General features: G+C 39.7%; 1 protein-coding gene across 1 annotated transcript in view; it reads left to right on the top strand.

Annotated features, from left to right (window-relative positions):
• Positions 1-21,852, top strand: part of VWA3B (von Willebrand factor A domain containing 3B) — a 211,740-nt gene that overhangs the window by 145,650 nt on the left and 44,238 nt on the right. Inside the window, exon 21 of the mRNA XM_043997092.1 lies at positions 16,652-16,770. Within this exon, the coding sequence (XP_043853027.1) occupies positions 16,652-16,770 (119 nt within the window). The remainder of the gene's footprint in view (positions 1-16,651; positions 16,771-21,852) is intronic.

Raw genomic sequence — 21,852 nt, 5'->3', positions numbered from 1 at the left:
GCAGAAAATAAGTGTCTGAAGCCAGATCGGAACTCATGAAGATGAGTCTTCCTGACTCCAGTCCCAGTGCTCTATCCACTTTGCCACCTAACTGCCCCTATTGCTGTTGAAGGTACCACTATTCTTTCTGTCAGCCAGGTTTTATCCCACCTATGTAACTAGTTCCCAAATCTTCTTTCTTCCACTACAACATCTCTGGTATAACTGACCTTCACCTCACTTACACAGCTACTACCTTAGTTCAAACCTTCATCACTTCTTGCCTGGACTATTTATTTCTTTTCTTTTCTTTTTTTTTTTTTGGTGGGGCAATGGGGGTTAAGTGACTTGCCCAGGGTCACACAGCTAGTGTTAAGTGTCTGAGGTCGGATTTGAACTCAGGTCCTCCTGAATCCAGGGCTGGTGCTCTATCCACTGCGCCACCTAGCTGCCCCAAGAAGGAAATTTTAAAAGGCAAAAAATACAAGGGAATGAAGTTGATTTTTTTTGCAGGGCAATGAGGGTTAAGTGACTTGCCCAGGGTCACACAGCTACTAAGTGTCAAGTGTCTGAGGCCAGATTTGAACTCAGGTCCTCCTGAATCCAGGGCCAGTGTTTTATCCACTGCACCATCTAGCTGCTCCACTAATAGCCTCTTAATTGGACTCCCTGCCTCAAATTTTCCCTGCTCCAAGCCATCTTCAAGCTCCAAGCTGCCAAAGTGATATCCTTAAACTATAGATCCGACTATGTTACTTTCCCTCTAGGATCAAATATAAACTGTTCTCTTTGATATTTAGATTTTTCCACTTCTGACCCCTTCCTATCTCTCTGGTATTCTTATACACTATTTGCCCCCATGAGGTATGGCCACTCTAGGCTTTTTGCTATTCTTCATGAGTGATGTTTCATCTTCTGTCCATATGCCTTTTCACTGGTCTGTCCCCTATCTTTGGAATCGTCTTCCTCATCCCTTCTGCCTCTTAGAATCCTTGGCTTTCTTTAAGACTCAAGTCCCACCTTCTGCAAGAAGCCTTTCCTGGTTCCCCCCTTTGCTAGTGCCTAATGCTTTAAGGTTACCTTGTATTTCACTCTTCTTGTATACCATCCATATCTATTTATGCTCATATATAGGGCAGTTGGGTGGCACAATGGATAGAGTGCCAGGTCTGGAGTCAGGAAGACTCATATTCCTGAATTCAAATCCATCCTCAGACAGTAGCTGTGTGACCCTGTGCAAATCACTCAAGCCTGTTTGCCTGTTTCCTCATCTGTAAAATGAGGTGAAGAAGCAAATGGCAAACCCCTCGAATATCTTTACCAAGAAAACCTTAAATGGGGTCATGAAGAATTGGACAGGACCAAAAATGACTGAACAGCAACATGCTCATATTGTTTCCCCCACTAGAATATAATGTAGGGATTTTCCCCATTGTATTCCAGCACTTAGCATAGTTCCTAGCACATCCTCAATAAATGTCTGTTGATTGATTGAGTTGAATCTTATTATATCCTTCATTCTTCATTTTCTCTGGCTATTTTATATTCTGATCTTCTCCTTCAAAGTGCTAGCCTGTTTTGTCTTTTAAAAGTGCTTGCATTTATTCATCTACTCTACCTTTGCCACAGCTAATGAATTAGACTGAAATCATCTCAGGGTTTGCAAGCCATAGAAGACATCAAATATAATAGATATTTCCAGAAGCTGTCATCTACGTAGCTTTACAACCACTCAGATTGGATGTATTTGGAAAAAATATGTAAAATTCTCCTGTATCTGTTGCACAATGTGTTTGCTGATTAAACGTTTGAATGCTGATTAAATGTTTGAAGATCCTAGATTTCAAGTCCTAGATGTAGAATGTAAAGAACCTTAGAGATCATCTAAGCCAATTCCCCCATTTTACAGCTGAAGGAAAATGAGCCCCAAAGAGGTTAAATGATGTGCCTAAGAACTGGGGACTTGAACTCAGCTTCTCTGCCTCTCAACCTTGCTCTAGACTCTACACATTTACTAGACTATCTAAGAATTAGCATTGGAGTCCCAGCATGGCAGGTTGTCCCCTACTTTTTCTTTGGCCTCTTTGCTTCTGTCTGTGCCTCCCTTCCTTCCTCTGGTAGCAGCCCTTTGGTCCTGTTTACCTCCAAAAGAAATATGACCCCCTCCCCCTGAACAGGAATTTATTTCCTCATCCACTGAGCTTGGCTTCTACCCAGAATGCCTGAGATAGCCAAGAAACCATTTTGTGTCCTCTACGAAGTCTCATTCTCATGCTCCATGAGTTTATTTCATTAAGATTCTTCAGCAGTTTTATTTGGAGGAAAATACATTCACTATCATTTTGGTGAAACCAGTGGACTTTAATGGCATCTAAAATTTATCTGCTATATCCTCTCCATAGACGTGCCCATAAAAGTGACTTCATTAAGATGAGAAAATGCTCCTCCTTCCCTTCTTTGCAGGGATGGGTGGGAAAGGATGAATGTGGAACATCGACTAGACTGACAGCCAGTGTTGATAGGTTGGTTAGTTTTATGGAACTGCTGGGGTTTTCTTTCCCTTTCATCTTTCTTTTTTATTCATTCAAGGGATGTATCTCTCTGGGGAGAGAGTGGGGAAGGAATATATTTGAAATTTAAGGTGATATAAAAACAAGAGCATCAGTGAAATGTTTTAAAGTTTTAAAAAGCGACTTAATGACAACCACAGTGATAGAAGTCAAAGTGAAATGAGGTGGAGAGGGGTGGGGGGGGCAGGGTTAAGGTTAAGGGAAAATTTACATGGTTCTTACTAATAGATAATCCATTCCTGACCCTGGCATTAGAGCGGAACTGTATGAAAATAATTGTTCATAAGATAAAATAATTATATCATTGCTGTCCACATTTATGTTTGAGTACACATTTTAATTTTCTTCTTTAAAAGCAAAACCTAACTAGGTTACTTCATGTGTATTGTGTTTTCTACATGTTCTTGCTATTTAATATTTTAGTACATATTAAATACACATATTGGTGGTTAATACAGTTATATGTTAAATGAATTTGAATCTAATTATAGTACTTATATGCTGCCGCTCCCCACTCGTCCAGGTTAGGGAAATAATTTTTCCCCCTGGGGGAAGAGTGGAATGTAGGAGTTCAGTGGAACATAGGAAGTTCCTGATGAGGAAATTCCTACCCATAGAGATCTGTAACTGTTCTGTAACTTAGTCCTAGGGAGTTATTTAGAGTATGGGGAGTTTAAGTGACTAGGCCAGCTAGTATGTGTCAGAGGAAAGACTTGACCTAGATCTTCATGACTCAGGCAGGCTTCCTTTCTATTTACTACTTATGCTGTGTTTTAGGCCAAAGGATATTATGATTAGTGAAATATCATGGATCCTATGCTTGCTGTAGTAGAAAGAACATTTGGAACAGGAGTTCAGAGGCCTGAGTTCAAATGCTTCATCTGCCACTCATTAACTGTGTGACTGTGGAAGAGTCACTGCATCTCTCTTGCTTCACTTTTCTCATCTTTAAAGTGGTTATAAGAATACTTTACCCACCTCCACAGCACAGCTATGTAGGGTAGATGCCTACTTGCAGGATTCTGTGGGGGCTGAGTAAACATATAGGGTGTCCCAAAGGTCTTAGTATAGTTTTGAGCGCTTATAGCTTCTAACAAGAAAATCCCAATCAATGCAGATATATAACTATTCTGCAACTTAGTCTTAGGGAGTTTCCCAGGACACCGGGAGGTCAAGTGACTGGGCCAGTTGGTATGTGTCAGAGGAAGAAGTTGAACCTCTAATAGCTTAAAACTACACTGAGACCTTTAGGACACTCTGTTTTTGTTTTTGGTTTTTTTGTGAGGCAGTTGGGGTTAAGTGACTTGCCCAGGGTCACACAGCTAGTAAGTGTTAAGTGTCTAAGGCTGGATTTGAACTCAGGTCCTCCTGACTCCAGGGCCGGTGCTCTATTCACTGCGCCACCTAGCTACCCCTAGGACACTGTATAGATGAGGCTTGAAGGCAGATGGATATGACCTAAGTGTCTCTCTGGAGAGTAGGAAGAGAGCCAGGGATTATGCTTGCCTTGCCAACACACTAGCTTGGGGAAGATTGGGTCAGTTTAGGGGTATCTGGGCTAGAATTATATTGTTGTGCCATCCCTCAAATTTCTCTGGTCTGAAAGGCTCAGAATAAAAGGTACATCCCTGATTGCTCTTAAGAGGGAGGATGGCTTATACTCATCAAATGGCAGTTACACAGAAGACAGTCACAAATAATGAACAGTGAATAAACCCACTTATTTAAGCAAAACAGGAAATAGATATTGGAGAAGTTCTATGGATTAGAATATACCAGGAAATAAGTTAGAATAAATGAACTCTCAAGCTTGGAACAAGTTAAGACTTCAGATCAATCAAAGAGAGAGGGAATCATTTCATCTGAAGAAGATCCCCTCTTAGCAGTCTTTAGAATTTAAAGCAAGTCCAGGAATACGAGGGGACCAGAAGTCAGGTTACAGTTATAAGGAAAACATGAGTTTTACAGTGTTCTATGAATTTAAGCCACTGGACAACCAGATTTTTAAAAAAAATTAGAATTAGAATAAAATCATGGAGGAAGTACCATAAGATTGCAGATCTATTAAGGTAGAATAAGATGAAAAACACACCATTACAATCTCAAACTAGTATCACTAATTATCTTTTTTTATTTTAGTGAGGCAATTGGGGTTAAGTGACTTGCCCAGGGTCACACAGCTATCTAACTGTCCCTAATTATCTTTTTTTATCCAAAAAGAACTTGTAGTGCCTCAAAATCATAATTTTGAAAGATGATCTATAGTTCAGAGGGTGTAGAAGATTAGGCTGGAGTAGCACTTTGAGGAATACCTTTCATAAATGCAGAAAGTGTGGCCCATTAATAAGGGGTGAGGGATACTGGGGAGAACTCAGACAAGGTAGTACCAAAGTCTCCCCTTTGAAGAAAGTGGAGGGGCAGGTAGGTGATGCAGTGGATAAAGCACCAGCCCTGGATTCAGGAGGACCTGAGTTCAAATCTGGCCTCAGAGACTTGACACTTACTAGCTGTGTGACCCTGGGCAAGTCACTTAACCCCCATTGCCCCACAAAAAAAAAGAAAAAGAAAAAACAAAGAAAGTGGAACGGTATCACACTAGGTAAAACACAATAGAGGAAGTGAAATTGAGTGGAGGCTTAAGAGAGATGTGCTGGGAGCCCATTGCTGAGTAGAAGTTATCTGAAGCCATCTTGGGGGTGGGGAGAGAGTACATAAAATAAAAGATTAAAATTATGTAAAATAACAACATTTTATCTTGGTGGAATTCAGGAAGCAGAAAGATTTTTGTCAGCAAATCTTGGAAATAGAATTCAGAATAGAGTATGTAAGAGTAATCTGGTTAACCTAAATGTATAATTTCATTTGAGAAGTGATTGTGATCAAATTGCTTGATGATGTCAGTGAGTGTGCTTCCTGACTAGAGGGAAAATCACATGGATATTAGACTCTCATGAAAATGGTTTACTTTGTGTTTACCTTGATGGGCCACCATCCCCCAAAAGCCTAAGCCTAAGGACTATGAAGGAATGGAATGATGGTATCCAGGAACTCCAAGGCAGTACTCAACTAGTTGGTCAGAGAAAAAAGAGAAAAAGGGAGGGAGGGAGGGAGTGAGGGAGGGAGAGAGAGAGAGAGTGAGAGAGAGACAGAGAGACAGAGAGAGACTGGAGAGCTTACCCTGTCCCTTTAACAGGAACAACATTGGTAATAATGCTTAAGTGAGTTCTATAATCAATCAAAAAGCATTTATTAAGCACCTGCCTTGTATCAGGCACCACGCTCACTAATGGAGACACACATACGAAGAATGAAACAATCCTTTCTCTCAAAGAGCCTTTAAAAAGCAATGATTTCATCAGTGTGATGCTTCCTTCTCCAAGGGAGATCGCCAATCTTCCATGCCTTTGTAGAGATAGTCTTCATGAGCTCCTGTGGCCCCCAGATTAATCTTTTGGCATTCTCCTCCTTTCTGATGATGAGCCTCTAAGGACTTGGCTAGGTCAGTTCTCAGATAGTGACCATGGAATCAGTTGCTAAATACGTGAAGCTTTTCCAGCTTCCTAGAGCTTGCACTTTCTTGGCATGGCCTTTGAGAAGTCCAGGCCACCGCTGCTGGATGAAGACCCTGAGTAGGACTTTAGTAGAGATAGAAAAGTAACAGCCTGAATTAACATAGCACTTTTACCTTTTAAAATACTTTCACATCTGCCGTTCCCCTTTCCTTTTTAAAGCAAGGGAAGAGGGATCAAGAAGGAGAATTTAGAATGATAATTAATCTACTTTTGGTCCCAATGCTGATATTTAGGTTCTTTGTAGTTGATGCTAACGTTTCCTAGAAAGGAGAAGAGTAGCATTCAGAACGGAGCAGGAAAGGGTTAGGAACAGAGGCTAATCGTTTGAAGGGGGTTTTATTCAGAGATTTTACTCTTCCATATCTGGCTAGATAGAGAGACTTTCAAAGCAGCATATAGCTTTGTTCCCAGTTTATTGTTTCATTCATGACTTATGCATGGGTTCTCTTTTCCCCATCTGTACACACAGTGCTGGTTGGGTTTTCAGTCTTGGCTGGACTCTCATCCAATCTATCACCTTGGAAATGAAATAAGTGAGCAGAGAGGTTACCATGGCAACTCTTCATTACAGGATTCTAACTGGCATTTTTAGTTTCCAAGTGACCAGACAATTTCACCTGAGCTCTTTCAAAGAGATTAATTCATCACCCAGTCACATTTAGAAGAAAACATAACTTGGTTATTAGATGAATCTATAATTAAAGGCTCCAAATTTCTCATCTTTTTGGAAGAACACTTTTCTTTAGGTAAAATGATAATAACTAGCATTTATATAGTGCTTTAAGGTTTGAAAAGCACCATTTATGCTATCTTATTTGAGAAAAGAAGTTACAACTCTCATGCTAGAGCAAAATCTCATTAATTTGTAATAATTTGGGGAGAAAACCACGGCATGTTAGTGAAAAGGATGATTTATATAATTTTTTTGAAAAGAGATATTATTTTATTATCAGAGTAACACTGGGAGTTAATTAACACTGTGTCTACATAGGACCTTGAGTCAAATATTTTGTTTTTGAACTTTTTGTTAGCTCTCTGTGGTAGTAACAGACAAATCCAGAAGCATGTAATATCCCTATGGGCCAACATGTAATAATGGAAAGAACATTTGTCCTTTAGTCTAGTAGGGACCTTCCTCTAGATTATCTTGACACTGAATTGGTATTAATGTAAACAATTCAATCCAATAAGCATTTAAAAGTGCCTACTATATGTAAGACACTATATCTCCCAATTATCTCTCACTCAACATATTGCCAGTCAATTTCATTTCCCAGGCACACATTTCTTTAATAATATCTTTTATGCCATTTGTTTGATGGCATTCTTCCTTGTTAATATGCTGCAGTCTACTTATACCTATCATATGCCTCTTTATAGCATTTTCTGTGACCTGAAACATTAGTTCTTCAGAGACTGTACCATCCCATGATTCATAACCATAGAGTAAGTTTTATTTATTTTTTAATTTTAATTTAAACAATTTTTTATTTTTGCAGGGCAATGAGGGGTTAAGTGACTTGCCCAGGGTCACACAGCTAGTAAGTATCTGAGGTCAGATTTGAACCCAGGAAGATGAGTATTCCTGATTCCAAGCCAAATGCTCCTAACTGCCCTATATATAATTCGTTGTTCAGTCATGTCTGATTCTTTGTGACCCCATTTAAGTTTTTCTTGTTTAAGATACAGGAGTAGTTTACGATTTCCTTTTCTAGCTCATTTTACAGCTGAGGCAAACAGGGTTAAGTGACTTGCCCAGGATCACACAGCTAGTAACTCAGGTTTTCCTGACTTTAGGCTTGGCGATCTAGCTACCACATCACCTAGCTAGTACATTATAGTGCTCAGCAAATGTTTGCTCTGTAAATGAAAGAAAAATGAGGAGAGTAGACAGAAAGGGTTCAATCTAGAGGAAACAGCACTAAATTGGTAGGAAATGGACTATGGTTTGAATGCTGGTCCCACCACTTCTTTCAATCTCTGAAAAATGAAAGAACTGATTTGGACAGTCTCCGAGGCCCCTTCCAGCTCTAATGTGGTATGTTTTAATGTCATTTCCTACTCCAACATTCTGTGTTCCAAGGTCATTCCAAGTTCTGACATCCTGTGTCTAAGAGCTCTCCCTCTTTGGCCATTTGTGTCCCTCCCAGTTCCAATATTCTATGGTCTAAATACTCTTCCCTCTGTAATATTCTTTGTTTCAAGGTCTTTTGCAGTTCTGACATTAGATGATTTGGGGTCTTTTCCAGCTGTGATACTCTGTGGTTTTATATTCAAGGAAGCAGCAGAGTGGCCCTAATGTTGTCCAGTGACACCTATACCACAGAGGTAAACTCTTTGGTGTAGTGGTTAGGATGCTACACTTGTAGTCGATAAGGCCCGGCTTTGAATACCATCACAGAAACTTAGTAGCTGTGTGACCCTATTCAAGTCACTTAACTTCCCTGGGGCCCAATTTCATCATTTGTATGAGAGTGATAGATTTATTGAGCACTGAGGCCCCTTCTAGCTCAAAATCTATGGTTCAAGAAACTTTGTTTGCATTGTCCTACCTCTCTGTCTTTGATTTCTCTGGTTATCTGAGCTTCCTCTGCCCATTGATCGAAAGGTCAGTATATGAAATATGGCTTAATATGAACTGACAGCACAACTCAAGCATGGTATTTTGTTATCTCTCTTATGAATGTTCAGGTGGTATCCCCACATGAATAAATAGTGTGAATAAAGTGAGAACTATGTAAACTGAGTGGACTGGAAGAACAGAGAGTTTTCAATGAACCATAAAAAGTCTCTTGGATGTTTACAGGTGGCTCAGAAGCCCTCCCAGATCTGATTTCTGTTTTTTCCTGGATGCTCATCTGGCTGATGAGTGAAAACTTCTAGTCTAATACTTTCTCTGATCTTCTCACCCATGGTCCCTTTCCTTTGAATTATGGGCTGTTCAGGGAGGTCTAGCACCTCTAGTATGATGGCTTGTTGAGCCCTTTCAGAGCTGCTTATCCACCTGTGAGGTCCACCTGGCACCCAATTCTCACCTGTGGCTCCAAGAAGCTGTAGCATACATACACAGCAGCCACACCCCAGTAAAACCATCTCAGCAGATGGGCTAAACCAAGTGAAGGGTAACCAATGAACCTCAAACCCATCAGTGAGTTAGGGGGATGTCTACCCCACGCAAGTGAAGATTTCCCCTGGCAGAATGGTGAATGAGAACAATTTGTTCCAATGGCTGTGAAGGCAGCTGAAGCAGGTCGTGTGGAGCCCTTAGAACTTGGTCAAATATCAAAGATGCCAAGTCGTCCACTTCATCCCAGGCCGTTGCTGGTCCTCTTGACTTTTGCCCTACCGCTGGACTTTGGTGACTCTGGAGAAGAGAGTGAAGCTGACAACTTTGTGCAGCTCTGCCTCACTTAAATCCAATTCACCAACAAAAAGTAAGGATGAACAACAGCAGGCTGATTTCTTGGCAAATCATCATCACCAGTTCTTGTAACTGGTGAATGTCTGGGGTCTATTCCCCTCCTTGACATGTGTAGCCACGGCCCTTTCTGTGCCACCTAACTAAAAATCATGGTTTTGGATTTGTGACTCCTTCCTCCACTCACCAACCCGCAGCAGCAGCACCCATAAACCAACGAACTTGGCTTCACCCAAGCCACAATGGGATTGTTTGCTGTGAAACCTTTCCTATTCCTCTCCTTTCACAGGTCCTACAGGGGAGATGGAGGGAACAGCACCTTTCTTCCCAAAGATGTAGCCTTAAAGCAGAGCTGTTGTCCAAAAGAGGACTAAGGTGCCACCCAAGGAGAAAACAACATGGCCCTGGTAGCAGAGTTGGGGAGGTGGCATATTGCCTCAGAAAGAGCCATGGCTGTGGAGTCAGAGGGCCAGCTTGAATCTACCCCCTTTCCACCGTGTGATCTTAGGAACAGGATCCCTGGGAAGAGAAGCCAAGGGACGCATTGAAATGTGAAAACCAGCAGGTGTTTCTGGACTTTGGTCTCCTTATCGGTAAAATGAGGTCAGGCTAAATGACCTCCAAAGTCCATATCAGCTCTATGACATTCAGCTAGACTAGATCAGCCTCTGTGGACCTGGAGTAGCTCAAAAAGAGACTGGCTGGCCTCTCGTGCCCACACTAAGCCTCCATGAGAAATTTCCCGGGTGCCTTGGCAAAGCTGCATTTCTTTACCTCATTTTTTATCTAGCTGTAATCACTGAATGGGCTGTGCCTCAGGCAAGCAGAGACCTGGAAAAGCCCTGGGTTCCAAAAGGCCAAGGCCTCCCACTGTATCCAGGGTCATTTCCACTTATCCTGAGAGACACACACACATATTATATATATTTGAAATTTTTGAAATTTTTGAAGTGATAAGATTTAAATAATCTTGAATATTATAGTCCAAAGTAAAACTTCCCCTGATAAAGCTCATATATATATATATATATATATATATATATATATATATATATATATATATATATATATATATATAATGTATGTCTGTGTGTGTGTCTTGCCACTGGACCTGGATATCTCTGGAGGAGAAAGTGAGGTTGATGACTCTGCACAGCCCTCCTTCACTTAAATCCAGTTCACCAAAAGTTATGATATCACCTCTCAATTTGAGAATGAAAGACAGACTATCACCACCACCACAACTGGGTGCATTAGAAAGCTCACAGGCTTTCTAGCTCAAGCTCAGCTATACTGGACACTCTGGCTCTGAGATAATGGCATCCCCAGATGTCATCCAAGTTGAAAGGTGGACCAGCTGTTAGAAGAAGGTCACTGGGGCAAGCAGCTGCCCACAGCTGTTAGTGTGTCCACAGATTTCCTGCCTGCTTAAGGAGCATCAATATGTTGCTTTGTTGCTGATAATCAAGTATGTTTGGTATGGCGATGCAAGATCCAACTCTGGATGTTTGTTGTGAAGTGGAGAGGAGAGTGCAAAAGTTCAACAACTAGTTAAGGCAATCTGGAAGTGGGGCGAGACTGACAGTGTGCCATTGTGGAGGGAGTACTGGACTTGAAACTCAGGTTTGAATCTCATCTTTGACACATGCTCAAGTAACTGCATGTTCATGGCCAAGTCACTTGACTTTTATCAGTCTCAGTTTCCCTAACTGTAAAGGAGTCTGAATTACATCTATGTTCACTCTTCAACCTGGTGCATGCAGATGGGGGTATTTGATTCCTGGTGACACTGTAGGCTGCCATACCTGGTAGAGGGGAAGGACAGTGGGCCTGAAGAATGTACGTAGCAGCCTGCCCTGAGCTTCCACTCTTCAGAGCTGGTCCATTTCTTTCATCAACTGTATGTATCTGTGCCAGATGCCTGAGGGCTGCAAAGGATTTCTCGAGATGAAGAGCAGTGTCATCATCAGTTGGCAGGCATTAGAGAGTTAGTTTTGTATTAGCAAAACCTGTAATCAGGCAAGTACCAGAGAACAATGAACAACGTAGTGTGGCAGTTTGGTAGACCCTAGGATATGTCCTGAACCTTTTCTTGGTTGATGGATCTTTTCTCATCATTTCTCACCCATGATCCCCTTCCCACACTATTTCTGATTTCTTGGCAAAAGACTACAACTTAAAACTGATGAATGCTTCTTTGCTCTCCCCACCTTAGCATGTATGCCCACAAAATTATGGACCAATTCCTTGGCCCAAAGAATAGTATTTCAAGTTCATGATGCTTCCCCCCATCCATTAACTGGCAGCAGCAAGGAGAGTCTGGCCAGGCCCTTCCAGCTGCTGACAAAAGTGAAGTGTCCTTGCTTACATATAAGGTTTCTAAGTCTATAATTGAAACACCAATTGATTGCTAGAGTTTAAGCTTTCTGAAGGCAGGGATTGTTTTTATTTTTTTGTATTCTTGGTGCCTGGGACAGTGTCTTGCATGTGGGAGTCTCTCCATAAATGAGAGCTGAAGGAATGCATGCATGAATGAATGGCCTTAGAGTCAGATAAAATAGGCCGCTGCTTCTGTGGTGTGATTTCAGGGATCCTTAGGAAAGCCTTGGTGGTCCTTCAAGAATACAGGATATTACCTAAAATCTCAAAGTTTATCTTTTGAATTAAGGGTTTTTTATACTGTTAAGTGAAAATTAATATTCATGGAGATTTCTACAGGCTGGACAAGTTTAGGCCAATATCAGTGAAAAGAAATCTCACTGGGATAAATGGAAAGTCCTATATCTAGATTTTTTAAAAAATCGCCTGGATTACATGGAAGAGAACTATTTTAGTAATATTTCACATGAAAGGATCTAGAAAGTTTTATGTTTATAACAAGGTCAACATAAGCCTGTTGTGAGATGTGGCCACCAAGCAAGGGAACAGTTTTAAGATACCTTAATTGAAATATAAGGGGACAGTATTTCTACTGTCTTCTGTAAGGACCATTCTATGTTCGGTGCAATGAGGTCAAACTCAAATAAAAAAGGACCACTAACTTGCACAGAATGGCAACACAGTGACTTAGAAAAACACATAGTAACATTATCTATGTTCTATTGTATTTTTATTTTGTTAAACTTTTCCTGAGTACATTTTAATCTGGTTCTGTGCACACCTGGGAGCGTTGTGGGGCAATATGGTGTTTGATACCTCCGATCTAAACTTTAGAGCATTGTTCATTGTCTAATTTCAAGACAGATATTGACAAGTTTGTCATTTGTTAGTAGAAACAATAGATTTGTGCCCAGTATCTTTGTGAAGAAAATCCCATGAACAGTATGGTCCACAGGGTCATGAGGAACTGAATGTGACTGAACAATTGAACAACAACAAAGATGGTAAAGGAAGGAAAATGAGTCCAGAGTAGGGGAGATAGACTAGAACAACAGGGGAAAATGGAGTGCCTAGAAATTGTAGCAAGGAGGATGAGGAATTGATTTAGGAAGAGAGATAAAAGCATAAGAGGTGATGGTCTGAGAGGAATTTCTGAGTTTTGCGTCATAGAAACAGATTATTTGTGGGTGGTGATAAGTTAAAGGGTCTGACTATTCCTGCATTTGGCTGAGGTGGAGTGAAAATGTAGGTCATGGGAGTTAAGGTGGATGCTTTGAGAAGCCAGAGTAAAGAAACATGACTGTGTGTATTAAAATCCCTAGTATGAAGGAAAGGGTTGGAATGGAAAGACTATGACTCGTATTGTTCTCCTTGAGAAAGGAGGGAAAATGACTTGAGCTGGCAGATAATAGCCACCAATTATCTTGATAAAGTAATATGCCTGGATTCAGTGAACTTCAAAAAAGTATTTGATTGTGAAAATGGAATGGAGGAGATTTCAAAATGGCAGTGAGGAGTAAGGAGAAAGCTTACTCTACTTCTCAGCACAATGTTTGGGGACTTGAAAGTGTCCATGCAATACTGGAGAGGGTGGGTGGCTATGGTTACAGTAACTTCTGAAGAATCTTTTATGTTTTCAAGGAAGTGTGAGATGAGCTCAAATTCAAAGGGGATCTTAACAATAAACTAGGGTTTCATTGGATAGGGTTAAGGTGGATGGGGGTAACAAATTTGGCTTTTGTAAATCATCCAGTTTCTTTTATAGAAAGATCTTATGCAAATCAAATTGTTTTTCATCATGATGCTTTTTCTTCTTGGCTGCTTGTAAAATCATCTTACTATTGTCTTGAAGCTTGACAATGATTTTTCCATATGAGTTGGATTTGGGGGTTCATTCCTATAAAGAGCTTGAATTCTGTCAGTCTACAATCAGTCTCTTTTTCAATATTTCTGGGAAATCTTTTTGCATGATTTACTGAAATAATAATTTTTTTGTTTGTTTTTGTTTTGTTTTGTTTTGTTCTTTTGCGGGGCAGTGAGGGTTAAGTGACTTGCTCAGGGTCACACAGCTAGTTAAGTGTCAAGTGTCTGAGGCTAGATTTGAACTCAGGTCCTCCTGAATCTAGGGTTGGTGCTTTATCCACTCTGCCACCTAGCTGCCCCCTGAAATAATAATTTTTTTCTTCTATTAAGTTTTTGGGGAGCCTGATAATTCTATAATTTTATCTCTTTATTCTGCTTTCTAGAACCATCATTTTCATTTATATAGATTCCAATTCACTTCAGATGTGTCATTTTTTTGGAAACACTTTTCTTTTTGTTCCCTTCTGTTGTTTCCATCATATATTTAGTCTTTTAATAAAATAATTGTTTTCTGATTAAGTATGTTTAATTTTTTCAGAAATATCTTTAAACTCTTGACATATTGACCTGAGATTTCTTGGTCATGCTCAGTTCTTTAATCTCATATTTTTACTCATTTAACTTTTTCCTGCACTTTATTCAGTGTGTTTATTATTAATTTTATTATTCCTTGAGAAACTTCTAGTTTTGTTGGTGGTCTTTCCATTAGTATTTAATTATAATTTTTTGAAAATTTTGTCTTAGTTTCTTTTCTTTTCTTTTTTTTTTTTTAGTGAGGCAATTGGGGTTAAGTGACTTGCCCAAGGTCACACAGCTAGTAAGTGTTAAGTGTCTGAGGCTGGACCTGAACTCAGGTACTCCTGACTCCAGGGCCAGTGCTCTATCCACTGTGCCACCTAGCTGCCCTGTCTTAGTTTCTTTTCATTCAGTTTTTTACTACACCTAAACTCTTCATTTCTTTAAATGGAATTCTTTTCAAAAATAATTTTCTTTTGAGAAATTCTAGTAGTTTGCTTTTTAGTTTGGGTGGTGGTGGTGAATATTTACTGTTGATTTTGAAGAATTAGCTCTCTGTAAGAGGAAGCATGTTGTAGCAGAAAGAGTCTTAGGAAAGAAATTCTTCCTCAGTTTCTTTGAAGTCCTGGGTAATTCATATAGCTTCCCTAAATCTCACTTTCTTCATCTGTAAAATGTGAGTGATAATGCCTGTTTGGTATTGGCCATAGGGTAAGCAACCTTATAGGGTTGCTAAAGATCAAATGAGATCTATCTATCTATCTATCTATCTATCTATCTATCTATCTATCTATCTATCTATCTATCTATCTATGTGTGTGTGTGCATGCGTATGTGTGTGTATGTGTGTATGTGTGTGTATAGACACATATACATATATGTGTGTATAACTTTGTAAATTTAAATACAATGTAAATGTTGGACACTACTACTCCACTCATACCTTCTCCTTATTGGTAAAATCAATTCACATTTCTATGATGATTTGATATTTATAAAAAAAGCTTTCCTCACAACAACCTTTTTGAAGGGAGATAGTGGAACTATTATTAATGGAATTTACAAATGAGGAAATTGAGGCTCAGAAAGGTGGAATGATCACAAACCTGTAAAACTAGGATTTGAACCCAAGTCTCTCCTCACTCCAAATTCAGTGCCATTTCCACAAAACCAAGGTAACTTTATTGGGATTGGTGATTATTTTAAAGTATAAATGAAGGGCAAAGCTTCACAAAACTTACTGTAGAGGGGACAGAGAGGGTCTTAAACTGCCTTTACAGTGTGTATCCAGAAGCCTGGACAATGAGGAGCCTAGAAATCATGTCATTTCAGTAATGCTTATGGGATTTGCTTTATATCAATAAAGCCTGGAGAACAGAAAACTAAGAGGACACATAACGGCCATCTTCTGCCATTTAAAGGTTGTGTGTTGTTTGTGTAGCAGCAGAACTAGGATCAATGGGTGAGCATTACATGAAGTCAAAATCTGTAGAATCACCACATTTTTAGAACCAAAAGAAACCCCAGAGATTCTCTAGGGAATTGAGGTCTAGAGAAGTTAAGTGATTTTCTCTGGGTCACAAAACTAAAAGGTAATTGGTGGTAGAATCAGGGCTAGAACCCATACCTCTTGAATCTGTCTTTTGCTGTTTTCTAACGAGATTCTCATTATAAATAACAGAACTTTTCAAACAATTACAGCTATCCAACAATGTGATTGCTTCCTTTTAGCCTTGCTCTTTCTTCACATGTTTACATTAAACATCAGTAGAATATAGAATTATTAGGTATGTATGGAAAACAATTTAAAAGTTGGAAATAAATGGGGTTTGTTCAGTTATTTTTCAATGGTGTCTGAATATCCATGACCCCATTTGGGGTTTTTTTGGTAAAGATACTGGGGTGTTTGCCATTTTCTTCTCCAGCTTATTTTACAGATGAGGACATTGAGGAAAACAGGGTGAAGTGACTTGCCTAAGGTCACATAGCCAGTAAATAAATGTGTGAGGCCAGATTTGAATTCAGGAAGATTAGTCTCCTAATGCCAGGCCCAGCACTCTATTTGCTAAGTCACCTGGCTGTTGTATAAATAGTTAGTTTTGTTTTTTTAAAGGAAAAAAAGGCTATTCTCAGACAAGAATGAACTCTTTAGAAGGGTTTTGATGGTCAATATAGGGGAGGCAGGAAGTGCATACGATGGAGATCCTGGGTCCCCAAAGACAAATTTCTCCTACCTTTCCATTCAATAGAACAAGCACATTAAACATCTATATTTGCAAATTGTCCTTGAAAGATAGGCATGTTCGTCATTGAAGTAATGTTTTCCTTTTTTTTTTTTTTTTTTTGTATTGTAGATTTTTACATTGAAACAAGTAGGCAGTGACACAGGGCAAATGATCTTAATTAACCCACATGCTGTCAATCTCAAGACCTATAGGCACAAAGTAGAACGAGCTGTGAAATCCTACGAAAGGTGAGTATTTCTGCTGTCTGCTCTGTGGGGATGAGCAGTCAGGTTTCATAGGTAAAACAGCCTTTTCCTTCAAGTACTACACTCCAACAGAGAGTTGGATCACACATACTACATACTCCTACCCCCACCAAAACAAACAAACAAACAAACTTATTTCCTTTTTCTAGGAAGGGTTTTTTTTTCCAGTTAGCAGCATCTTTCATTTATCTAAAATTCAGTGAGCAATAACATGCAGGGCAATAATGATAATATTTCAAAGGGCATGTGTACTCAGCTTTATTTTTACAGTCTCTTTGGCAGGAAGGTGATTGATGTGATGATCAAGGTAACGGTCAAGAGGATTAGTCTTCATAGGCTGGCAAACCATCTTTTCTAGTGTTGAGGCTCACTCAGTATTTATTTTCCACTAATAATCAATTATTATCATTAAAATTGGGGGAAGAGCATAGTAATTTCATCAAGCGATTTCCCTGCTCAGCTTACTGAGCTAACAGCTTTTGTCCTGGACTTTTGATTGTATCTCCCTAAAGAGTTAGGCATGCCCATTGGCATCTCAGTGAGATCCTATCAGTAAGTATTAACGATCTGGGCTGCCCCAGATCATTTGATTGATTCAGATTCGAGAGGACGGACCCGGCTCTTTGTGTTGGCCTGTGAAAGAGAGCTGAGAGACTACTTTTGGCCCTATTTAAAAAAAAAAAAAAAGATTGGGGAGGGGCAGTATGCCATTATAGAGATTTTCTACATGGCCCCTGGTGCTAGCAGGAGAAGCAACAAGAGAGGAGCAAGGAACTTGGACTTTGCTGTCTAGTCTTTATGATGAGTTATATGGCTGGTCTCTGATGAGATGGAGAGGAAGGAAAGGTTATCTGTCAGTCCCAAAAATGTTCCTCTTCTAGGGGAGTCCATCCCCTTAGAGGGTCAATTTGGGTTTAATGAGGGATCACTAGAATGTTGGTGTGTTGCCTATCTAGTAACCCCAGGTTTATATCTCTTCTAAGCTACAGTGGTATTATAAGTCTGGGAGGGGAGCTACTAAATTCATCTCCGAGGAAAAAGGGAATCACCAGAGGGTTTAGGAATTTCTCCAATGGCAACCCCAAATTCAGTTTCCTTCAGAGGGGAGTCTAAATCACAGGGAGGTCCTGAGTTTAGGGGATTTTAGAACCTCACTTAATAGAAAGTAGGGGTCAGCTAGGTGGCGCAGTGGATAGAGCACCGGCCCTGGATTCAGGAGGACCTGAGTTCAAATATGGCCTCAGACCCTTTACACTTACTAGCTGTGTGACCCTGGGCAAGTCACTTAACCCCAATTGCCTCACCCCCCCCCCCAAAAAAAATAGAAAGTAGGAATCCTGAGATAGGAAAAAAGAATTCTACAGCTTACTTTTTATTTGTTTATAGGGTTTTGTACATTATTTGGCAGGGTAAAAGTTGCCTTGCACCCTCTATTTGCATTACTACATTGAATACTTGTTGGAAGATGAAGACACTGTTACCCATGTTTGTGGAGGCATATAAACAATATGTTCTGAGATTGTCCCAGAGTAAACTCTTGGGGGAGGGGGCATAATGATCTTAGGAGTGTGAGATATAAAAGCCCCCAATATTGGGGCTATATGCGTCCAGAACTCATTCAATGAACCACAAGTTACAAATAAATAATAGAATCTAGAATAAAGCTTTATTGTCTGATTTAAGTCTAGAACAACATCTACATTATTGTTGATATTATTAAGAAATAATAAATAAAGTTTCTCTTTCTTTTTGGGAAAGTTTTTTTTTCTTTATTGTAAATGTGTATTTTTCCTTCTATTTTTAAGATATGTGTGAAATGCAAAAAATAAATTTTAAAACTCACATTTTATTACAGAATAATGTTTCTGGTTAGTTCTTCAAAAGTCAGACAAAAGCAACCCTGACCCTCCAAACATTGTTTTGTTCTAACCTTCAGGGTATTGCTACTAATATTCAGGTTTTTATTGTTTTTAATCAGGGCCATAATTAAAATAGGATAATCCAAAGACCCTTAACATTAACCAAAGTCCGGTTATAAACCAATTATTCCATTCATCAAATACCTAAGTTCTTTGTACACCTAATATTTGCAAGATACTGTTGGGACAGAGAATTCTCAAGATACGGTCCATACCCTTTAAGACTTTATATTCTAGTAGGGGAAGTAAGAGATGAACATGAATAATCATAATGAAAATAAAGTGTGAACAGGAAACAAGAGAGGTACTAAGAGCTAAGGAAGTTCTAAGAGAGGGATTACTTCAGTATTTTCAGTGCCTATATTAAGAGGATAATAGAAAAATAAGCCATTTATTTAGATAATTTGTACAAAAAGACTTTCATTTGAATTATCCTCAAGGGCAAAGATTTTGTCTCATTTAAATTTTTTTCTCTTCCCCAATGACTAACACAGTACTGTGTGCACTATAGTGATTCAATAAATGCTTATTGAATTGAATTAAATGAATGATTTTACTCTGTGCATTTCATCAGAGGCTTTATGCACGTTGTCAGGATAGGATTAAGTCTTGGACCATCTTTGAGTCTAGGTAAGAAATCTAAGTTCTGAATTCATAAAACCAAGATTTGTTGTTAAAGCATGAAAGTTTTTTTTTGTTTGTTTGGCTTGGTTTTAACTTGTTTCTAGTGCTGTGGTTGCAGATCCACGCTCCTGGTAATAGAATTTGCAGAAATTGTAGTTCAGCTTTCTGAATGATGATCAGCCACAAATTTGTTTTATGGAATCAGAAAAGAGGGTAATTTTTTGGCACATGTAGGTCTGAGGGGTAGAGGAAGATGCACCATTAATGTCATTGGTGTCGAGCCCTCATTCAAATGTCACTTTTATAAAATTAGAAGCAAGAATAACTGGTAGCAGCAATACTGCAGAATCATAAAACTTGAGAATGCCTTATAGTTCACTCAGTCCAACTCTCATCACTTTACAGATGAAGAAAGTGAGGCACAGTTCAGTCACTTGCCTATGATTTTACAGTTATCTCATAGAATGTTAGAGCTAGAAGTGACCTTGAAGGTCATCTCTTATGGCTGTGTTATAGTGGAAACAAGCAGCTAGGTGGCACAATGGATAGAGTTCTGGGCCTGGAGTCAGATCTTCGTGAGTTCAAATCCAGCCTCAGACACTTAATAGCTGTGTGACCAGTCACCTAACCTTGTTTGCCTCAATTTCTCATCTGTAAAATAAGCTGGAAAAGGAAATGGCAAACCACTCCAGTATCTTTGCCCAGAAAACCCCACACAGGGTCACAAAGGTCAGATATGCCTGAAACTACTGAACAACAACCAAATGGAAACAGTGCCTGATTTGTATTCAGAGGTCCTGGGTTGAATTTCTGTAGCTCTCTTTCCTGCCCCTCTCCATCCTCTTGGGAGGGAGCTGCATCTGGAGAGGGGTAGTCTCCATGTGATATGCCGTCCCTTTATGTCCTTAGGGATTCTCCATGATCTCGGTTTCATCCTTGGGGAAGAACCTCTCTTCTTCTGTCTTATAGTGTTGTTTTATTTTCATTTCCCTATCAACAAAGCACTTTACAATCACTGGGGGGAAAAACAAAACCAAAACTGAAGCAAACAGAAGTTAAATGACTTGTCCAACTTTCTAGCTCTAAAGCCAATGGATCTTTTGTTTACAGATGAAGAAAATGGAACCTAAAGAGATAAAGTTACTTGGCCAAAATCACAGTTACCAACAGCTGTAGCCTACACTCAGACTCAAGTCTTTTGACTTCAAGTCTGGTGTTCTTTGACTATCCCATAGCTACATCCTAGCTAATAAGAGCCAGGACCATAATCCACCTTTCATGTTCTCTCCCCATTGTATCTTACAGTTGTGCATGTCCTTGAACCAGAGCTGTGGTGAAGAAAACTAAGAAAACAATAAGATAGGCCAGGAAAATGTGACTAATTTGATCATGTTTAGGGCTGCAAAAGACAGCAACTTAAAAGTCTTCTGCATCCTTTTTTTTTTATATTCTGAAGATGTTCATTCTGATTTCTAACAGTAACAGTATTATTTCTCAGTCATTTTTCAGTTGTGCCCAACTCTTCATGACCCTATTTGGGGTTTTCTTGGCAAAGATACTGGAGTGGTTTGTCATTTCCTTCTTTATCTCGTTTACAAATGAAGAAACTGAGGCAAACAGGGTGAGGTTAAGTGACAAATTATCTTTGAAAAATGTGATATCTTCTAAAATGATGTTCAGAGAGAGCATCCTATGTAGCATAGTACTAGACTAGGAATCAGGAGACTTGGATTTTACCTTCAGCTCTATTATTAACTTAACCTTGGGTGAACCACTTCTTGTCTCTAGGCCTCAGTTTTCCCAGAGGTAAAAAAGAAAGAAATTGAGCTAGAAAATCTCTTAACGTTCCCACCAATATTAACATTTTATGATTCACTGATTTAGTCCTGTCTCCACCACAGCTCCCCTCTTTTTGTTTTCCCAGACTAGGTAGTGATGTAGAAAATCATACATAGCCTCTGATCTTGTCTATCTCAAACAGACCCTGGCCTTGCTATGTTCCAAACTGCAGCTGCAGCCTGTAATCTCTGCTTTCTGACCTTGTCTGTCTCAGACAGGCTCTGGTCTTGAGGTACCCCAGCTGCAACGCCAAGCCTCCCCTAACCACTAGGTGCCACTATGCATCGCCTACTCTTTTTGTATATAACCAGGTGGACTCACTGCCCATTGTTGGAGGGATGAAATCCTCCCTTGGGTCCGCGCGTAATAAACTCTCTCCACCTCGAGTACCTGGCTGAGTATTTTCTGTGTCAATTGTGACATAACAGTAGAAGGACAACTTCAGCAAGGGAGGTTAGGGTGGAGTTCTTTTCTGGGGGGAGAAAGAAAACATGTCAAGCCTCATTCTTCACAGAAATCCTCCTCTATTAACCTCCTCATGGTATGGAGGTTCTATTACTCTGAGAAGGCTTTGATTGCAAAATGTAAGCCTTGTTGTGTCCTACCTATCAGGAAAGTCTTAGAAAATGGGCCCAGTGATAGACATTTTCTCTGTTTTCTGAAGACCCACGCATGGAAGACG

The sequence above is a fragment of the Dromiciops gliroides genome, chromosome 3, assembly GCF_019393635.1.
Source record: "Dromiciops gliroides isolate mDroGli1 chromosome 3, mDroGli1.pri, whole genome shotgun sequence".
NCBI classification, from domain to species: Eukaryota; Metazoa; Chordata; class Mammalia; order Microbiotheria; family Microbiotheriidae; genus Dromiciops; species Dromiciops gliroides.
This window is presented reverse-complemented; position numbering and strand designations above follow the sequence as displayed.